General features: G+C 37.9%; 1 protein-coding gene across 1 annotated transcript in view; it reads left to right on the top strand.

Annotated features, from left to right (window-relative positions):
- Positions 1-11,399, top strand: part of LOC139935981 (glutamate receptor 4-like) — a 41,481-nt gene extending 30,082 nt beyond the window's left edge. The window contains exons 14-18 of the mRNA XM_071930650.1: positions 754-1,004; positions 3,534-3,639; positions 6,934-7,071; positions 8,044-8,163; positions 10,571-11,399. Of these exons, the coding sequence (XP_071786751.1) occupies positions 754-1,004; positions 3,534-3,639; positions 6,934-7,071; positions 8,044-8,163; positions 10,571-10,630 (675 nt within the window). The 3' untranslated portion in view covers positions 10,631-11,399. The remainder of the gene's footprint in view (positions 1-753; positions 1,005-3,533; positions 3,640-6,933; positions 7,072-8,043; positions 8,164-10,570) is intronic.
- The last annotated feature ends 10,968 nt before the right edge of the window (positions 11,400-22,367 follow it).

The raw sequence follows: 22,367 nt of genomic DNA, 5'->3' as shown, positions 1-22,367 counted from the left end.
ATGAGTGTTTTTTACGACAATGGACGAACAATAATATTTGTTTTATTAAACACACAGTTAGATCCTGGTCATTTGAAGAGAAACAAAAATAAAAATAAAACAACAAAATATATACACAAGAAGTCGTCCATCCACAATTTGGAAGAAGACAAAAATTCTACACAACAATAATGACTCCATGTACACACCAAGCTTGTCTTTCATTGCGTTAAAATAACATTTGCGACCGACATATGAATTACATTGGTGTTATTAATTAACACACTATTGTGCTCATTTTAAATCTCTCCACGGTTTTTATAATGGGAGACTTGCCAACGCTAGGTGGCAGCAGACTTTTTATACCGGGTAAATTTCCGATGTTTACGTAGTTCTGAGCATGCGCTTAATTCTGAGAACAATGGCTTTACCCGGAAAGTCTGCTGCCACCTATCGTCCCAGAAAGTCTCATATTATATGGTAACACCAATGGTGTTAATTTCAATACCCCAGTTTGTGTAGTGATGTTTTTATCCAAGACATTGGTTGTATGTTACGACACTTTGCAGGTTTTTTTTTGCAGTTAATAATAAGAAGAGTTACAAACATTTCAGTTGAAAATAACTCAACAGTTAGCCTTTTTGAGAAATGGTGGACAGTTATCGGTTTGCCCTGTATGGTTCTAGTCTATACAGACTACCCCAACAAAATAGTGTCATAGTTTTGTGTCGACCAGATCTATAAAAAAATATATATCATGCACTCTGCTCATAGCAATCCAAAATCCCCCTGTATATGGACATGTGGACTTACATGAACAACTCCGAGAGGTCAGTCTTAATGACCAGCAACGAGCAAGGGGCTGAGAGGGTACGTCACATGAACGGCAAGTTCGCCTTCTTGATCGAGTCCACGATCAACGAATACTTCAGTCAGCAGAAGCCATGTGACACCATGAAGGTGGGACAGAACCTGGACTCCAAGAGCTACGGGATTGGTGTCTCCAGGAACCTGACTAAATTCAGGTTGGTTTGTAATGAATTCTTTCTTCCTTTTTGTTGTGTTTAATGGCCCAAAAATAAGGCCAGGTGTACATAAATAAAGACTCTCGTATTCATCGTAATTCTTTGTGTGGAACGCAGAAATGAAAAGAAACAGAGCGTGCACTCTCCATTCTACCGTCAACCAGTCAGATTCGCCAACTAATAGTACTTTAACCTTAAAAGTTCCCTAAATCGTGTGCTCCGAGGCTACGTGAAGCCTGAACTTGGCTCGGTGGTGTTTGCCCCTTACAACAGAGGGCTCCATGTAACCAAGGCTTATACGTTAAACGATTAAATAAGCCTTGAAGTATACGGGCATTTTTTGATGTTATAGTACAGTCGGTTTAATTAGGCCTCAGAAGTCACAGGCAAACTTCTGATACTGTTCGGCAGATCCGAACATTTCCTTCTATCTTTCCAAATGTTCCCATAAAGCACAATCGATTGAACTAGGCACGACGTCTTCTACAGTATGGCGCCCTCTGGTTGATGTTGAAATTAGACGGGTCCCTTGTTTTTATCCGTTAGATGGCGCACTTTTCTTCTTTAATTCATCGCGGTCGATGACTGCTTCGCTCAAGATAGACTGGTCCCCTGTCTTTATCCGCAAAGATAAAGACAGGTATTGGCTATACATAACTAGTGATTTTATTGGATAAACCAAGCAGTGACGTAAGCTTTCCATATATATGTTTTGAGTGATTAAATAAGATGTGGGTGCACCTAAATGGGAGCTGAGAAAGATTAAAGGGATGTTTATTGGCCCAATGACCAGGGGACTATGTAAAGCGCATTGATACGGTTTATTGTGAAATGCGCTATATAAGAACTTGTTATTATTATTATTATTATTATTGCACCTGAAAAACATCACCTCGGACGGACCAATCAAAACACAGTATAGTAAAAACTTACTTTCGGTCATCTGCATACAGTGTGCACGTGTGTTTTATGTACGATGGACGGGGATTGACGTAGGCCCAACGACAGATTTCTGGCGTAATTCGCGAGCCCCTCGAAGTGTGACGTCAGATGTTCAGGCTAGTAGCTCATTAGCCTACCCCATGGATACAGCCAACTTAATAAGGAGAAAACACTGTGTCGATCTCATTAATTTGAGAACCCCCCCTTCCCCCCCCCCCCCACAAAAAAAAAAAAAAAAAAAAAAAAATCAGTGTAAAATGTTTGCCTATTGTGACCTGGGGGTTGTTGGCTGTTGACTTCGAACTGGGATGACATTGGCCCTAAACAAATTGATCGGTTTTGCTGGGAGGTGTAGTACATCAAATTAAACTGATGTAGGGGTGTTTTGGCCTGGAGGGGAATAACTTAACGGGCCGCAATTTTGTTGTTCGTACCACACGCTGGCCATGGGGTCAACAGTGAAGGGATCCGGGAAAGCGCCTATACATTATGCGTGTATGCGATGGCCAGCGTGTGGTACGAAAAACAAAATTGCTAACGGACTCCCCATGTTAAATTGAGCAGAGTTTAAAAGGTTTAAAGGAACACGTTGCCTTGGATCGGTCGAGTTGGTCTTTGAAAATCGTTCTGTAACCGTTTGTTGTAAAATGTATATGGTTAGAAAGATACTGTAAAAGTAGAATACAATGATCTACACAAATATGCCTCGAAATTGCGTGGTTTTCTTTTTACCCTGTCGAGTAACACGGTCGGCCATTTATGGGAGTCAACATTTTGACTCCCATAAATGGCCGACCGTGTTAGTTCGCGACGTAAAAGGAAAACCGGGCAGTCTCGAGTGATACGTGTGTGGATCATTATATTCTACTTTTAAAACATCTTTCTAACTATATGCATTTCATAACAAACGGTTTCAAACGCTTTTAATAGACCAACTCGACCGATCCAAGGCAACGTGTTCCTTTAATGAGTAAGTGTCCCTTTATTTAGAATTTGGAACTTTATGGTATGGGAGTTTAAATATTGGAGTGCACTCCTATGAGCTGCGCACAGGCCTACGTGTGAGCAGTTTTGTTGGTTGTATCATCGCTTTGCCTCTATGACGGTTAATGACGTCAGTGCATTTAATCCAGAACTGAAATGACCATATATACTACAGTATAATGATTGCAGAATAAAGCTCAAATTAGTATAAGAGGGAAAACCGTGGCTTTTTGGCACTTTGGTACAAAATAATTGTTTAGTTAGCCCGAAATTGAGTGGTTTCCTAAATGTGCTGAATGAACACTCTCGCATTATGCAGGAACCTTATTCCACATATTTGGGTCAACGACAGAATGATCTGAGAAAATAGAACAATGAGTTTTTGGCTCAACAAAAAGGGAACTATTAGCAGATGATTGAAGTTTTCTCCATTAAGATAGCGTATTGATAGTATTATCTGTAGTGTATTTCGGGGTTTATTTATAGCGTTCTTTCTATAACAGTAAACCATTTAATAATGATATCCATTCAGTAGTTATTTGTTCTTGATTATGGTATTGGTTGTTGGTTATTTTCTTTTGGCATTTGTTTGTTTCCTTACAGTGACGATTTGACGCTAGCCATTCTGCAGTTACGAGAGGAAGGTGTGCTTGATGCATTGCAGAAGAGATGGTGGTTCGATAAGGGTGAATGTCATGAAGCCAACTCGGTAAGAGTAATTAGTAATCAATTGATCAGAACATTTGTTGCATAGTCCCTGTTTTAGCAAGTGAAATATTGGGTTTTCATCATACAAATAAGGGACAGACCATTGTTGCCGTCAAGCCTTTCTCTGGTGGCAATGTTTTAAATAATAAAATATGACTTCACCGTGGTTTAAAGGCAGTGGACATTATTGGTAATTAATCAAAATAAATATCAGCATTAGACCTCATTTGGTAACGAGTGATTGCGAGAGGTTGATAGTATAAAACATTGTAAGAAACGGCTCCCATTGAAATGACGAAGTTTTCGCGAAAGTTTTTCCACGAATTTGATTTCGAGACCTCAGAATTAGATTTCGAGGTCCCGAAATGAACATCTTAAAGCAAACAACTTCGTGTGACAAGAGTATTATTTTTCGTTCATTATTCTCTCGCAATTTCGACGACCAACTGAGCTCAAATTTTCACAGGTTTGTTATTTTATGCTTATGCTGAGATACACCAAGTGAGAAGACTAGTCTTTGACAATTACCAATAGTGACCAGTGTCTTTAAAGGGATAGGAATGGTTGTATGTCTCCCGTATGAAGCTCTAGACTGTATCAAGATGACTAAGTGTTGTCCATGCATTTGCTGGAAAATTCGTGCATTTATTTAATTATTTATTGAACGTTTCCACAAGGAGGTTGACCTATCCAATCCACCTGATCGCTTGAGGCTCTTACAAAGTGTACAAATACACCCAAACAGGATTTACAAACGACTCGACTTAGGCAGAAAGTGGCACAAATAAATGAATTAACATTGATTATTATTTGTCTTAAAAAACAAATACTAGAGCAGGTTGTTGTACAATAGGTAAACCTCTGGGTAAGAATTAGTCCGGATTTCGGGTTCCGTGGGGGCTGTCAATGTGAACAAGAATAGTGTGTCAAAAAGACATAGGAATGAATCAAACTGACGCAGAATCTGAGTTAAAGTCACTGAACACGTTTGAAAGTTGTCAAATTATGTTGGTATTTTGGTGCATCCCAACGTGTGCATATCATAACTAGCCTGTGTAAATTCGGACTCAATTGGTCATTGAAGCTGCAAGAAATGATGAACGATAAAACATCCCTGTTGTACAAAATAGTGTGCTTTCAGATAGAAATTAAGGAAGCCTTTTATTATTGTAGTTTCTCACGATGCTTTTATACTACCAACAGCTCTCCTTTGCTCGTAAACAAGAAAGGTTTTATGCCAAAATATTTGTTGAGTAATTACCAAATGTGTTAAGTATCTTTAAAGGCAGTGGACACTGTTGGTACATACTCACAATGATTAATAGCATAAAACCTTACATGGTGATGAGTAATGGGGAGAGTTTGGTGGTATCAAACATTGTGAGAAACGGCTCCCTCTGAAGTGTCACAGTTTCTGAGAAAGAAGTAATTCTCCATGAATTTGATTTCGAGACCTCAGATTTAGAACTTGAGGTCTCGAAATCAACCACGCACACAACTTTGTGTGACAAGGGTGTTTTTTCTTTCATTATAAGAAATATGAGAAAACGAGAACCGTGTTAAGTATATTATCATTAGCACCAGACTTAATTCTGACGCTGCTAAACAAGTTAAACAGTCTGCTAAGAATGTGCCACTTATATTTTGAACAGTTTGGTAATGAAATGGCATCAAATGTCATTTTGACTGCCATTAGTAAAGTAACACGAGATCTAATGACCCATTTATTTTAAGCGATTTCCACTTGTCATGGATCTCTGTGGTGATTGATTTAAATTTAATGTCTTCCATTTTTATTATTCCATCAAATGACTTTTAGGAATGACTTGATCTGCCTCATTACATTCAAATACGAGGGTCATTATTATAGAGAAGAACATTATTTTACTGTCTCCTGACAAGTAAGGAAGTCATTGGAGGAGAACATTATACTGTATATGTAATGTTGCCTCACTCTATTTTATTTCTTAAAACGGTTTGAATCATTTAATCTACCGAAACCTATTTCTTCGGTCGAAAATAAAATATAATTTGTGGAAATTAGGGGGTGAGGGTGGGGGGGGGGGGGGTCACAAGGCGCAAGTTTATGCAATGTGCCCCTATTAAAAGGTACTATGGTCGTCATCATCAACCTCTTTCCCAAGCATCATCCAATGCCTCTCTTTTCTCAACCTCTGCCTCAACCTTATGAAATCCTCACCGTTCTGCCCTTTAATGTTAAAATTTTGCTAGGCTTTTTTTTCTTGGACTTGTTTTGTCTTTAGCACAACATCTTTGTATTTTCCGTGGACTTCTACTTAGATTATTATCCTGTACAGACAAGAGTAACTTTAGTAGTTATTTAACAAGTTAATGACAGAGCGCCGGCACGTTAATCCGGAGGTCGTTGGTTCGAATCCCACTCTAGTCAATTCTTTGTTCAACCCCAAAAAATTAATGACAATTAAATATTATTTGTTAAAGAAACTGGACACTATTGTGAATTGTCAAAGACCAGTCTTCTCACTTGTTGTATCTCAACATATGCATAAAATAACAAACCTGTGAACATTTGAGCTCAATCGGTGGTCGAAGTTGCTTAATATCAATGAAAGAAAAAAACACCCTTGTCACACGAAAATGTGCGCTTTCAGATGCTTGATTTCGAGACCCCAAATTCTAAATGTGAGGTCTCGAAATCAAATTCGTTGAAAATTACTTCTTTCTCGAAAACTACGTCACTTCAGAGGGCACTGTTCCATACAATGTTTTATACTTTCAACCTCTCCCCATAACTCGTAATCAAGAAAGGTTTTATGATAATAATACTTTTGAGTAATTACCAATAGTGTCCACTACCTTTAAAGACGCATAAATGCTTTTGATATTATGAAACAGTGTTGTACAGAAACGACCTCTCTTGAAGTAGTACAATGTGGTCTTAGAGAGAGATGCAATCTGCACTCCAAAATTTGAATCTGAGAAAGGCTTCAGCGAGTGAAAGCACATAGGTGACCTGTCATGACGAAATGTACTATATAAGACGCACTGTGCCATTTCCCATTACAGACGGTCAAAGTAAAATCTTTCTCAATAGATATGTGAGAACTCTCTTGTTTCCACAAGCTTAGTTCTTTACAGCAAGGGTGTTTTAAAAGTCAATAATCTTGTTTGCAAATTAGGTGACCGTATCAGGTTTGTTAATGTATGCATAATGTTTGGATTCGATGAATATGTTGGGAACCACTTTGTGAAGAAAATTGAACTAATTGTTTTGCTTATTTTTTTGTTTGTTGATTTGTTTGTTTTCCCTCAGGATGCAAGTTCTAATGCCCTGAGCTTGAGTAACGTAGCGGGCGTGTTCTACATCTTAGTCGGCGGTCTCTCCATGGCTCTCTTCTCAGCTATCATTGAATTCTACTGGAAGTCAAGATCGCAATCTAGAAAGCAAAAGGTTCGAACTTGACTTAATCTATCCATGTTTTTCATATAATAAAAAAAATAGTTGGTTCTAAAAAGGGCTTGTGTACGTTTGGTAATGACTCAGTAAATTAACGGCAAGAAAAACTTACGTAGTAAGAAGTACAGTAGCTTTCGATAGTATAATTCATTTTGAGAAACATTTAAATTCCAAGTAACGATTATGGAAAAAGATATCACTTTTTATCCCAAAGACTTTGCGTGGACATAATTCGCTCCGGAGTTTCAGCTATTTCGCAAAAACGCGACCAAATGAAGTTTTTCACATTCGTACAGTTATTTATACAAAGGATTGAAACAATCGAGTGGTTCTAACAACCAAAGACGGCGTACATACAAGATCGGGGCAATTTATAATTTTTTTAAGCATATCCCTGCTCATTTGGCATACTTTTAGACTATTCTCTTACTTTCTTAACACCCTTAGATCATACAACCTCAAGTTGCTTAAATTAGCGCTAACCGGTGAACCGAACACAATACTGTCACAGCCCTCTCAGGTTCCCACTTATACACCTGGGTTAAGAGAAGCAACTATGGTAAAGTGCATTGCCCAAGGACACAAGAATGCCATGACCGGAATAGAACCCAAAATCTTTTGACAGAATCCTCTTACCTTCTCAATTCCCTGTGAAACATAACCCCAAGTTGCTTAAATAAGCTACAACATAATTCTGTCTCAGCTCTCGCTGGTCCCTATTTATACACTTTGGGTTTATAGAAGCAATCGTGGCTATTAAGTGCATTGCTCAAGGACACACGAGTCATGACCGGGGTTTGAACCCATAACCATCAGGACTTGAGTCCGATTCATCAAATCCGCTCGGCCATGACTTATAATACACTAACGAAAATACAACATTTGAAACGCCTTTAGGTATGCTTGAGGTGTTTTCTGATTAATCAATATTTATAAAAAATGTTTCAATGTCACTCATCTTTGCAGACGAGCCTAGCTGCTGCTATGAGAGCTAAAGTACGTCTCTCGGTTACGGGGGAGAATGCCGACTTAGCAAGCCAGCTGCACCCCAAGGGCAACGCGTCTGCCCCCAGTACAGAGACCGAGGTAAGCTCGATTAAAATCCCCTCTTGCGTTACGAGAGAAAAAACAAGGTTAAAGGGAAGTTTGTTCAACTCTAAAACCCACAAACTTGGTGTATTTCTCTCATTGTCTTGCCATTATGTTTGCATTTCTACCTTGTCTTCATAATAAGGAATAATGAGAAAATATAGTTAGCTGTTGCAAACTGCATACCAGCCAAAATGACCTATGGTATCAATGCCAGAAATTATTAACGGCCTGACCTTTCCTGAATATAAAACCTACTGTTCCATTCTGCATTTCTGTTACAGTTTGTCTCAATTAAAATAAATCTTCTCCAGCACACCCACACAAACAGGTCTTGCTCATGGTGTCACGTCATTGGTGAATAAAAAAAAAAGAAACTATAATGATGCATACCATAGCTACCACTTATACATCCACGACTATTAAGCTGAAATTTTACCTTTTATCCTTTTATGCATTTTTGTGTTGCAGTTGATTTCATTTAAAATAATGTTTTCTCAACAACACCCACTAAAACAGACCTTGATGATGATGTGACGTTACTGGTGGGACAAGAAACGTAATCCAAAACTTCTGAAGGTTGTCGCTACCGTACATGCACCTCGCACTGATGCGGAGGCAAAAGCTATTCTGGAATTGTCTGGATCCAACAGTGACGTCACATCATAATAATGTTTTTAATAGAAATATCGAAGTCTTACATAGCGTACGCATCTACCAACAAGGTACTCACGAAGCTTACGTTTTTACACAATTGTTATTGAAGTTATGAATTCTGAGACCCAATTATGTAGCACGTTATAAGGGTTTACAAGGTGCTACGGCGCATACAGTAGCCACAGCCAGGAACACCGGGGCGAACCCCTTCTCTTTTCGATAAGTACACTGTGTTCTTTTACATGCGTTAATACGCAACACATTGGACCAACTGCTTTACGTCCCATCCGAAGGACGAATCAATGGTGAAATGTCTTGCTTAAGGACAAAAGTGTCACGACTGGGGGATTCGAACCGACACTCTGCTGCACAGAAAGACCAGATTTTGAATTCGGTGCTTTTATCCGCTTCCCCTTCATGAGCAAGGCTTGTTTTTGGTTGCGTTCACAGAAAGCATTATTTGTAATAGAAAAAATAGTTCAATTTATATAAAAAGGGGAAGTAAGGGGTTACTTTTCAGCTGATTCAATATTTGTAGATTTCAAAGTCATTTCGGCACAAAAGCAGCCTATTTTTGGATCGTCCATTCATACCAAAGATATAGTTCATAATGTTGTTTGTTTACTGTTTAAATTGTTTTAATCCGAAATATAAACAATAAAATAAATACACCATAAAACTACCTGTGAAAACTTCAATTCACAAGGTGGCAGTGTTTTTGAGATATTGCTGAAAATCCGAAGTGATTGTTCGGGCGGGATTGCACAACACACTGAAGACGTTACCGTCAATAAAAAAAATGATTATATATTTTCCACAACTTAGTGAATCGGTGTTCAAAATCTGCTGTAAGCTTCTTACCAACAAGTTATTCTTGCCGATCGATTTATGAGTGATTACCAAACGTGTACCTCCCCTTTAAAGCGATTTTGCCTGTTAAGTACAACCAGTCTTTTAATCTCAGTAAAATGTCAACTTATTATAATAGCATTGTATTTAATTTAACTTATAAGGCCTTCCTTGTGGCCACGTGGAATCGCCATTCAATTTAGCAGAGTACGAACAACTATAGAGATTCGGGGGAAAAGCTGCTGTGGATTTTAAAAAGCTATTCGAGTAGATTTTTAAATTGAAAATGTTAAATCTGTTTTAATCGTGTAGCTAGGCGGAGATTAAGGACGAGCCCCTTGGAACATCTTAAAATGCAGGTCTGATCAAAAGTGTTTTATTTCCTTTGACAACATAATCAACAATCGTTGTGCTGATTTGACGTATGTAGGCTGAAGTCCAATCCTCGAGGCCAAGCAGATCGGGGAAGTCTGTAAAGCATAATGGACATAGAGGGAACATAAGACACAAATTAATTAAAACCTTACAACCGGTTCAGCAAAATATACAAATCCTCTTATGAGGACCGTCAGATCAAAGATCTCGAGGCCATGGGTTTACAAGCAAACAGTTATAGTTCATACTAGATACTTTTAATGTAAGTTCAGCTGTTTCTCAGCAGTTCAATACGTACATAGAATGTCTGCATTACAGCCAAGATGAATTTACTATACAAATTAAAGTAATATTAAAGACATGGACACTATTGGTAATTGTCGAAGACTAGCCTTTTAAAGTTAGTGTATCTCAGTTGTTGTTTTGTTTACGCCGGATAAGGTTCAACAGTAATGGGCTATTACAGTAAAACATATTTCAATCTCTTTTGGTTATTTCTGAACTGTTTTCTTTTGTTTTCCAGACCACACCAATAGATAAGTCAAAAGACTCGTCACCAGAAGGCAATCACACGGAAGTGTAAATACCGTCATGACGTCATCACTGTTCTTTTAAGTAATACTTATTGTAAATATCTTTAAAACAAAAACATTGCTGACAAAAAAGTTGTAGCATAAAGAAACGTATAAAACTGCACGTCTTTTATAACAAAGACGAAATAGCACTGGCCGCCCTGTTTGTATTATCACACTAAATGTACGATTAAAATCGTTGGTTTTTTTTTTCGTTTTTTTTTTCGTAAGTTATTGTACGAGTTTCTAATCATTTGTTTGTGTGTAAATATATATAAATTGTAAAACTTAACAAATCAAGTAAAAAACAAAAACACACACAAGGGAAACTGATTGTTAAATCAGCTTGGGTTTGAACAAAGAAATATTGACTGGAGCGGGACTTGAACCAATTACCTCCGTATTAACGTCCTGTACCAACTGATCTATTTAGCCCTGATGTTGGCGGTCTCTCTATTTTGACACCGGAGATGGGAGACTTTTGGACGCCAGGGGGCAGCAGACTTACCAAATAAATGTCCATTGTTTACGTAGTTCTGAGCCTGCGCACATTACCGAGAACAATTGATTTTACCTGGTAAGTCTGCTGCCACCAAGCGTCCCAAAAGTCTCATATCTAGGAGCGCCGGCTACGTAACCGATAAGTTACAGGTTCAATTCCAACTATTGTCAACGTGTCTTTGTTTCTTTCGAAATATACGTGTACATGTATATATAAATAAATGTATGTTTCAATTTATAGATCTAATTGCCATCAGTGTTATGCAAATGAGATGCAAATTCAGCCAGTTTAAATAGTGTGTGTATAAATATTATAAAGTTGTAGGCCTACTGGTATTGTAGAATAATGAATATAAATGCAATTTGTTTTATATTAATTTAAAGGAACACGTAGCCTTTGAAAAGCGTTTGTAACCGTTTGTTATAAAATGCATATGGTTGGAAAGATGTTTTAAAAGTATATAATACAATCATCCACACAAATATCCATTGAAATTGTGTGTTTTTTCTTTTACCTCGTCGACAAGACGGTCGGCCATTTATGGGAGTCAAATTGTTGACTCCCATAAATGACCAAACGTGTTAGTTCCCAGAGCAAAAGGAAAACCACGAAATTTCGGGGCAAATTTGTGTGGATCATTGTGTGCATTTTATAACAAACAGTTACAAACGCTTTTAAAAGACCAACTCGTCCGATCCAAGTCTACGTGTCCATTTAACAAAAGGTCAATCTTGTGAAAAGTTCTTTTAGAAAACGTAATAACACAAGAAGAGAGTTGACTTAGTTCTTTTAGTCTTTAACGTACGGGTAACTATAAATGACATGTTGTCTCATTTTGTTTCTTCTAGGGGCAGGGAGAGCGGGGAGGGGGCACAGCGGGTCGATGAGATTGCCGGGTGCTTGTTGATGTATCGGAGTATTCACTTGCTTGTGGTGGATTTTTTGTTCGATCTCATTTAGGGTGCAAGTGTGATGTCTCCCGCCCATACCCCCCCCCCCCCCAGCGTCCGCAGGTTGTGCCACTGCCTTTCATTTTACGGTCACAGTATTGCCTTCTATTATTATTTAGAGTATTTTGTTTTTTGCTTGTTTGGTGGGGTGGTTGTTTGTTTGTTTGTGTGCTTGCTTTGTTTTGTTTTCTATTTCCTTTACCCGAAGATTAACGAAAAAGCCCTATCAAACCCCTTTTGTTTTGCAAATCATGACGTTTCGCGGGGAGAACATCCCATATTTATTTCGGACGGGACTCGGGTGTGTTTTGAATCGGGTCAGATTTGAATCCGGAGTTTTTAAAATGCAAAACTCTTGCGGTTCTTAATCGTGTATTAAGTTAAAAAAGTGCTCTCCTGAACTGACACACTGAGTAAACCATTGGCTTGGCTAATTTCAGAGCCACTCACTCGAAAACAGATTTGTCATGTAGTTAGGTAAATGTAGGTAATTTTCTCTCCTACCCCCCCCCCCCACCCCCCCACCCCCATTTTTGCTAGTGGCATTCGGGCATTTTCTCTCGCTCATGATCGTTTTCCATGCATTTACATACTTCACAAAACGAAAACAACACCCAATACCAATCGATGAGTTAAAGGAACACGTTGCCTTGGATAGGTCGAGTTGGTCTTTGAAAAGCGTTTGTAAAGGTTGTTATAAAATGCATATGGGTAGAAAGATGTTGTCAAAGTAGAATACATTGATCCACACAAAAATGCCTCGAAATTACACGGTTTTCCTTTTACCTCGTCGACTTAATACGGTCGGCCATTTATGGGTGTCAAATTGTTGACTCCCATAAATTGCCGACCGTGTTAGTTCGCAAAGTAAAAGGAAAACCACGCAATTCCGAGGCAAATTTGTGTGGATCATTGTATTCTGCTTTAAAACATCTTTCTAGCCATATATGCATTTTATATAAAAAACGGTTACACACGGTATTTATAGAGCAACTCGTTCGATCCAAGGCAACGTGTTCCTTAAAAGACACGCAGTCAACAGCAGGGCCCTTTTCACAGAGCTGCTTGAGTAGAAATTACTGCTTAACAGAGCAGGTAACCAATCACAAATGATACATGTGGCATGGTAGTTAAGCTGGTGACTTTATATTTGTTAGAATAGTTTTGTTTTGCTTAGCATCTTTTGTTGTGTTTAAGCAGCCCTATGAGCCCAGGTCTGAATGTGTCATATTAAAGAAATTCAGCCAAAGGGTCATCGCAATATCACTATAAGTAGTTAACAAAACATGGTAACCATATTTAAACATGTTTTTCTACACACATGTCTCTCCGATTCTAAATAAGCATTACACAGGCTTCCTGTTTGAGACTGCATCATCTTTAAGATTCTCCTTAATATTATCTCCTACTCCCCGAATGGCAAATCGCCTGAGTACATCAAAGACTTAATTCATCAACACACCCCTTCCAGACAGCTTCGCTCCTCAAATAACCTGTTTCTGAACGTTCTATAGTTCTATGTTCCCGGCACTCCTGGTACGGGCGATTGCTGCTTTTCACATGGCGGGCCGTCTCTTTGGAACAGCGTGCCACTTCAGCTCAGACAAGCAGATACTTGTTCACGTTCCAAGACACAACTCCAAACATATCTATTTCGGAAACCATGGCTTTCGAACGTTGGTTGTATTTTGTGGACATTATCAGAGTTCTTGTTTTGCTGTCCGCCACGAGTGTTATTTCGTACTCGAAATTTTCAATATCATAATTATTATTATTATACTTTTTTTTCCAATTTCAACTTAGCGATTGTCCCTTTGGCGATACTTGGAAAATTGTTTTTCTTTACGTATACATTTTCCAACTTCAACTCTGCAATGGGCCTATGGCAACATAATTTTATTATGACAAACTCTGACTGAGTGCTTAACTCATGCTTGTATCTAGACACAGCTCCTCCAACTATTTCCCTTTGTAGCCCACTAGCTCAGTAGTAAGGCACCTTAAATCTGTTTGTTTCTTTAATCCTATGTCGACCTTCAAGTCATTGATCATATTTTTTTTGCAAAATTATCACGAAAATTTATAACAAAGCTGCTTACCTAAAGAAAGTCTTGCCTAATGAATTAAGCAAAGTATATTACCAAGAGTGTGGAGTCATTTAGAAGCAATGATTATTACATGCCGTTTTTAACTGGCAAGTTGCTCTTGATATAATAAGCAAGGCTTAATGTATAATATGCTTAGCAATGTTGTTTAATTGGCTTTCTAAACTTGGCCAATGGTATTAATATGACCTCGGTTTATAATCTCCAGTGTACAAAGATAAATACTTAATTAACTCTTAATGAATGATGATAATGCACGCTATTAGCTCAATGTTCAAACTAATTTAAAACGTCAATTCGTGGTCATGGCTTGTCCTTTTTTTATATTTTTACTAGCTTAGTATCCGCAGCTTTGTATCTATACCCTCTGTAATATAAAGAGACTTCTGTAAGGAAGACTAAATCAATAATAATGGATTAAACTACCTCGTCGTAGCCTTCATTCCAGAAGCCAATTGCATCATGAAACAAATCAAATCAATGATGGACTATCCCTCCGTTTGTTAAAGGCAACAAACTTTTAAAGGTTGCAACTATATGCATCCATGATAAGAAGGGTAATAATACAGCATGGAGTTTAAGACATTTCGCTCTAAAGCAAGATAACAAAAGTGGAAGTTGTCAGAGACTATTCTCTGTACTTTATTTGATTTCAATATAATACATGGAATAACAAACATGTGAACGATTAAGATCAATCGATCAGCGGGTCATGGAACAATGAGGGGGGGGGGGGGAGGAGATCGATTTTAGACGTGTGTTGTTAGAAACTACCCGTCTCAATTGCAGTTTACTTTTAATGTAAAGTTTTGTTTTACTATTTATTTGTCTTTACACCATGTAAGTTATGTGAATATATGAGAATAATTACATTTTGATTTAAAACAGTGTTGTGCACAAACTTTAAAATAAAATCTCCAGTTATATCGGTGTACATTAAAGCCATTGGACCCTTTCGGTACAGAAAAAAAAAAGTTCACAGATTTACAAATAATTTACAGGGTTTATAGAAGGTAATGGTGAAAGACTTCTCTTGAAATATTAGTCCATGAAATGCTTTACTTTTTGAGAAAACGGTAAAACAATATAAATTCTCGTTAACGAGAATTACGGATTTGTTATAAACACATGTCATGACACGGCGAAACGCGCGAAAACAGGAGTGGGTTTTCCCGTTATTTTCTCCCGACTCCGATGTCCGATTGAGCCTAAATTTCCACAGGATTGTTATTTTATATATAAGTTGTGATACACGAAGTGTGGGACTTGGACAATACTGTTTACCGAAAGTGTATAATGGCTTTAACGAAGCGTGTAGAAAATGTTCAAATTATTTTGAGAACTAGTTTTTTGTATAGTCCAATATACGAATACGTATAAAGCTCACATTTTGGTTGACTGTTTGACTGTTGATTGGTTTAAACAGCATTTGCACAATAGTTCTCGCCCTTCAAAAAAAATGTGTTGTAATATTTATGGACGTTAATGAAAAATATACAAAAGCGTCAAGCCTAGATTTATTTTATTTTCATTCAATGTTTGTGAACACCTTTGTTTTACGGCGATTGCCCGATAAGTTCAAAAGGTCAAACTACACACCGGGCAGAAATACCGTCTGTACAAAAACTTAAAGTCACCTGGAAATAGATTTCTTTTTTTCCTTTCAAACATAAGAGTATATGCTTACGAAAAATAAAACAATTTTTTTAGTAATTGTTTATTCACGATTTATATGTTTAAAAATATATAAAGTTGTTTGGGGGCTGACTCCGCCTACCCCTTTTGTGACGTCAATCAAGGCAGACTTTGCTTGCAATGCGTATAGTAAACACACGTGCAAAGTACATGTACGTCCAAGCCGTGAGTTGGTACATTCAAAAAGTGTTTTTCTGCATTCAGCAGCAATACACCTGGTCGGCATTGCCGGAAAAAACAACAATTTTTCTTTTTTTAAACGTACAAACTCACGACTTGGTCCGTACACGTACTTTGCAATTGTGTTTACTCTACGCATTACAGGCAAAGTCTGCCTCAATTGATGTCACGAACAGCGCCCTCTCGGGTCGGAGTCTACTCTTAAATTTGTAGATAACATAAGAACTGATTTTTTAAAACCTTAGTTAACTGTTTATTCACATTCCACTCATCAAAACACATATATTAGTGACAAAAGCTTTATTTTGAAAAAATACCACTTCCAGGTGACTTTAAGTGAATTAATATAGGATTATTCTCCTGAACGTTTGGGGGCTGTTCTTCTTTGAGGTAAAGTCCACATTTCCAGATTTTGCCTTTTGGGAAACAGGTGTCCGACATAGCCGGTTCTGCAAAGAAAAACCTCCCAGCGCGAAATTAAGTTCGTCCTTCAATTAATCGATCCGACTACAGTCAATACCGATAACGACTAATCACGATTGTGTGTGTTGTCTAATAGGTAGCTATTAAAGTGTACACGTTTTCGAGGGTAGAAAATGTAGTAATCTAGTTTACGGTTACATGCTGACCGTTTTACGTTGAATGGAGTCGCTCGGCTATTTTGCTTGTTAAAATGAATGAACAATGTAAAAGCTTTTGTATATATATTCTGCCAAAATATCTGAGTGTGGGATAATAAGGTTCTTATCTTGTCTTATTTTATCTTATCTGAAAATTACATCTGGAAGTTTCATGTAATTTTGTGGTTGAGAATGGACATCATATTCATGAACATAGTGTGCAGCATTTGCGATGACCTCCATGACTTTCTGCCTTCAAAACGGTGTGTTTAACAGGCTGGAAGGGATTTACTATATTATTACACAATAACAACTGCATCACTGTGAGAAGAAAAGAAAAATAAGAAAAAAAGGATAACAACAGACCCGAATTCCGGAACCCGGGCGGCTGACCGATTTATGGGTCAGTACGACCCGGAATCCGAGTCAATCTGGCCCGAAACTCTGTCAAATAGAACCCGAGTTATGTTAAAGGCATAACGTGTATTCAAACCATTTTTAGAGTCAGCCGGACCCGGGAATGGTACAGGTCTCCTTGGACCCGCAGAATCTGGGTCAATTCCGATCGTAAGTCTTTGAAAGGAATGACATGCACAAAATGATGACCAAAGTCTCGATAGTCCGATCAGATATTGTAACAAATTCTGGATCATGACACAGATTCCGGGACATCCTGATACAAAAAAAGGTCAGACCCCAAGTGGATTCGGGACCCGGAACACGGAAACCCGGGTCAATTCTAATCCAAGAGCTGGTCGGGTGCGCCTCACAGGACCCGGTTCGGATCACGAATCCCAAACAACATCTCTTCACGTAGGAATTTTAATTCCAGAGATTCAATTAATCGAGGGTATTCTCTCCATTTCAAAGCAAAACATGTCCTCATCTTAGATCGTCATCGCTTGATTTCACAAAGCACCAAGATCCATCGATAGATGAGTTGTCAATATCACCATAGTGACATCATACTTTGCTAAGCAATTAAGATTGATAATGCACAGCCAAGATCAAAACTCAGTCCTTTGTGAAATCACACCGCACGGATTACAATGCGCATTCCCATTTGAGCACCGCTTGTTTCAACGCCAGGGAATGAACACAAAGTATTAATAATTCACAATGATAAAGGTCGACATGACCTTGCTGTAATTGCTGGCAGACTCAGCCTTGACTCCACATCATTTATTTCTATTTAATCAGAGAGATAGAAATTTCAAGTTGATTCAATTGTATTCTAGTTACCTTAACGCGTATCTGTGTATAGTAAAGATACAGCGATTACAACATAGAAACCAATTGTGCATAGCTAATGCTTACAAATGGACTAATTATTATTATTGTACGATTCCTTTACCGATGCTCTACTTATGGAGTTCACTAGAGCGTACTATTCCCTCTTGCCCTAATGGAATTCGGAATTGTCTGTAGACCTTTTTATGATTGGAGACATTACTCAAATTCTTCGTGCATTGTGTTTCTTATTCAAATTGTATCCAACTTAATTGTTTTTTAAACTGGTGAGGATTTTCGTTATGTGTTGTAAAAACGGTTACATAACCCAAAACTCCGGGTCTTTTTGTACCTTCAGCTAGTTTACAGGCTTAATACCTGATGCCTCTACTGTATGCTTAAATGGAAATGTGGTGGATTGTTATGTAGTAATAACATAGGTTGACATTTTGTTCTCGTATTTTGTTACAAAATGATCGAGTTGTGTCTGTAGAAACAGCGAGTATTACTTGAACCAGTCTCTGCATTGCATTGGTATGTACTTTTTGCTTTCTTGTTTTTTGGTCCTCTAGTAACATTGTGGGTAGTTTTTCTTGTATACATGGTAAAGACTTGAAACCTCTCTTGGGAGTTTCTGGCTTGTGTTAAAAGCACTGGACACTATTGGTAATTGTCAAAGACCAGTCTTCTCACTTGGTGTACCTCATCATATGCATAAAATAACAAACCTGTGAAAATTTGAGCTCAATCGGTCGTTGAAATTGCGAGATATTAAAGAAAAATCACCCCTGTCGCAACATGGTCATACAAAATTGTGTGTGCTTTCAGATGGTTGATTTTGAGACCTCAAATTCTAAATCTGAGGTCTCTAAATCAAACTCGTGGAAAATTACTTCTTTTTCGAAAACTACGTCGCTTCAGAGGGAGTTGTTTCTCACAATGTTTTATACTACCAACCTCTCCCCATTACTCCTAATCAAGAAAGGTTTTACGATAATAATTATTTTGAGTAATAACCAATAGTGTCCACTGCCTTTAATACCTCTCTTGGGAATTCCTTGCTTGTGTTAAAGCGAGATTGTGAAATTGGTGGGGAACATTGATATTACATACTATAAATGACATAGGGGAAATATGTTTTGTTTCTAACAATTTCCGTGCCTCTTCACAAATGGGTTTTGTTATTAATAAATATTGAGGTGTTACCACTACTTTTTTTTAATTTTTTTTTATTTTGGTTCTTTAGAAATTACAATGAAACAAGCATAGGCGTCCAGGGAAAGGCAAAAGTCACAAAATTGTCATCAAAATGTATATGCCCTGCCTGACCTTGCCCATCTGTCAACGTTGTTTGTATTATTGTTTGATTCTGTCGACCTGTCTAAGGACATGTGTAAACATAAACTGACCTACATTAATGGAGACCAAGTGGCAGTCGATTAATACATTTTTGCCAATCATATTATTTCTTTCGGCTATGCTGTCATAGTCGAGCCAGATACAATTTTTGACCATAGTGTTTATTATTTAAATCAATACGTAATGAGCACGTACATTGAGCTGACATAAAATCCATGTTTGGAATCATTTTGCTGTTGTCTGCACGTACATCGGTGCCATGTATTTATAAGAAGCTTCCCAAAGCTTGGTCTGTATCAAACTATGTTAAGTGTTTCAGGAGTGGAAACTGGTTTTTATTGCAAGTCTAGCTGAAAGGTGTAATGCATTAACCGTAGGTCATAATGTAGAGGCTGTATTTAGGTTTTAATTTCGGGCAATCACAGTCATTACACAAATATTCTAAAATTGTATTCTTCAGGAAACAAAGATATTGTTATTTCGTTTTGCAGAAAATCAAGATTGTGTAATTTCGTTCAACGAAAAAGAATTTTTTTTTAAATGTCTGCTTAACGCGAATACAGATTTAAGAGCAGGTGCTGGGCCCAAGGCGTACCATGGTCTGATCAAAACCTTAACTTAGTATCTGGGTGAATAACATGCTGTTTAAGGTCAAAGTGAGTTAAAGCCATTGGACCCTTTCGGTACAGAAAAAAAAAGAAAAAAAAAATCACAGATTTACAAATAATCTACGGGGTTTACAGAAAGTAATGGTGAAAGACTTCTCTTGAAATATTAGCCCATGAAATGCTTTACTTTTTGAGAAAACGGTAAAACAATATAAATTCTCGTTAGCGAGAATTGCGGATTTGTTATAAACACATGTCATGACACGGCGAAACGCGCGAAAACAGGAGTGGGTTTTCCCGTTATTTTCTCCCGACTCCGATGTCCGATTGAGCCTAAATTTCCACAGGATTGTTATTTTATATATAAGTTGTGATACACGAAGTGTGGGACTTGGACAATACTGTTTACCGAAAGTGTATAATGGCTTTAAGCAAAATTGGCGGATGGATAAGACAGTCTGTCTTAAATTCAGTTGAAATGAACTTGAATTGACACCTGGCTGATGTTTTTGACTGCCATGAGTAAACTCGGAGACATTTCGAAGTAGAGGCAGACGATGTCTTAAAAACTCTTCGACGGTTCATGTTGGTTCTCTACGTTTCGACTAGTGTGCTGTGGTCTCCATCAGAATACTGACTGATGAAATGCTAATATTAATGTCCAGTCTCTTGAAAAACACAAAAGTCGTAATGTGGTGAACAAATCTATCAGTTCCTTTTGGTATGAAGACTTTATATTTTAGAAACTGGCGTGTTAAAACTGACACCATTAGTATTGTCACATAAATACGGAGCAATAATCAAAATTCACATAATTGGAGCGTTTCTGACAAAACAATTACCTTTGTGTTAGTTTTAACACCCCACGATGTTAATATTGATTCTCTCCCATGGTATAGAATATTATATGAGAACACCCATAGTGTCAACTTAAACACCTCGGTCTTTTCAGTGTCACCAGACAGATTTCATAATTACTCCCGAGAGCTCATGTTTGCGATTTGGAATTCCTGAATAGTTTTGTTTCTTCGCTCAAGTGGCTGCCGTCTTCTCGAGCGAATGTAGCACCTGCAGCTTTATAATAGCGACAAATGTTACATGGGTTTATAAAGTAGTTTTAAAGGATTTGGGTACTTGGTGCAACACAAAACCCACAGATTTACATTAAACTTACATCGTTTGGAGATAATGTAGGAAGCGTACCTTTAAATATTAGTTGCTGAGGTGCTGTACTTTTTGAGAAATGAGTAAAACAATGTCATTGGAATACGTTTTAACATGTAAAAATAATGTCGTCTCATGATCACTGAAACGAGAAAAAAAAATTGTCCTGCAAAAAATACATAGACCCTTTAAGGGTTTTCACCTGCAGTTGATTAGTCATAACTGTTGGCTGATGTACCTGTATCCGTGTAAGAGTGTTATAATCATAGACCTTTATTATGGTGCAGCCTTGTTGAATTTCTCCCAGGCTGGAAGAACAATAATTGTCGTCTGGTTCCTATTTGCAAAACTGCTATAAGCATCCATTATTGTTATTTGATATGAGGAACATGACCAAGATGGAAGCATCGTGACAAAGGTCTTTAGAAGCTCAAGTTTGTCACACATTCCAATGTCGCATGATGTGTCCGGTAGCACTCTAAAAACTCGGAATCTGACCCATTTTGGAGTCAAGCTGAACCCGAAACAAGTAAAAAAGATTTTAATTAAGATTTTGCAAAAAGTTGTATCAATTTCTAGTTCGGTTTCGGGTCGTAACTTATATTGACCCAGGAACATGGGAACCGAATCCGGATCAACACTGACCCGAGAGTTTTTAAAGTTTAATTTGCCAAATTTCTGCTCGTGTTTTGCCTCACTTTTGAGCTGCTTAAAATGGTCTAGTTTACCTTTGCATATTTTTCTTTTAGATGAGCAGAACACCGTTAGTCGAAACGTCGAGAAAACCCCAAAACGCCAGTCAGAGCAATAACTTCAAGAGAGATTTCCACATGGCTGTACCTCACACGAAACAATTAGTTCAAATAACTATTTCATCTGCTTTAAGATCCTATCTACGAGGTATTCCTATTACACAACCCCTTCTTATCTCCCCAGTCCCCGCCCCAGGTTACCTTTCGACTGGCAACCCTCATAAAACAAAGCAATAACAAACACAAATCACGCACAGACCACCTGATCGACCCTTAACACACGTGACCTGGTACGCGACAAAACACTGATTTCCAAACATGTTATTTCGGAGCGAAATCTCCCCCTTAGTGACTAAGCTACCCTCTTTTTTTTCAATCAGATACTTTTTAATAACATCAAATTATAGCCGCAAACCACGCGTGGATAGTAACGGGGAAAAGGCACAACACAAAAACCCCTCGAACGTTTACGTACAATCTTGCACTGACTAAATTCTAATTAGTATCTAGATCACCTGACGTGAGTTCACTATAAGAAGAACTTCCTGAAATCGATCGATATTTTGTTATTCCCCCTCTAACA

This window comes from Asterias amurensis, chromosome 4 (assembly GCF_032118995.1).
Source record: "Asterias amurensis chromosome 4, ASM3211899v1".
NCBI classification, from domain to species: Eukaryota; Metazoa; Echinodermata; class Asteroidea; order Forcipulatida; family Asteriidae; genus Asterias; species Asterias amurensis.
This window is presented reverse-complemented; position numbering and strand designations above follow the sequence as displayed.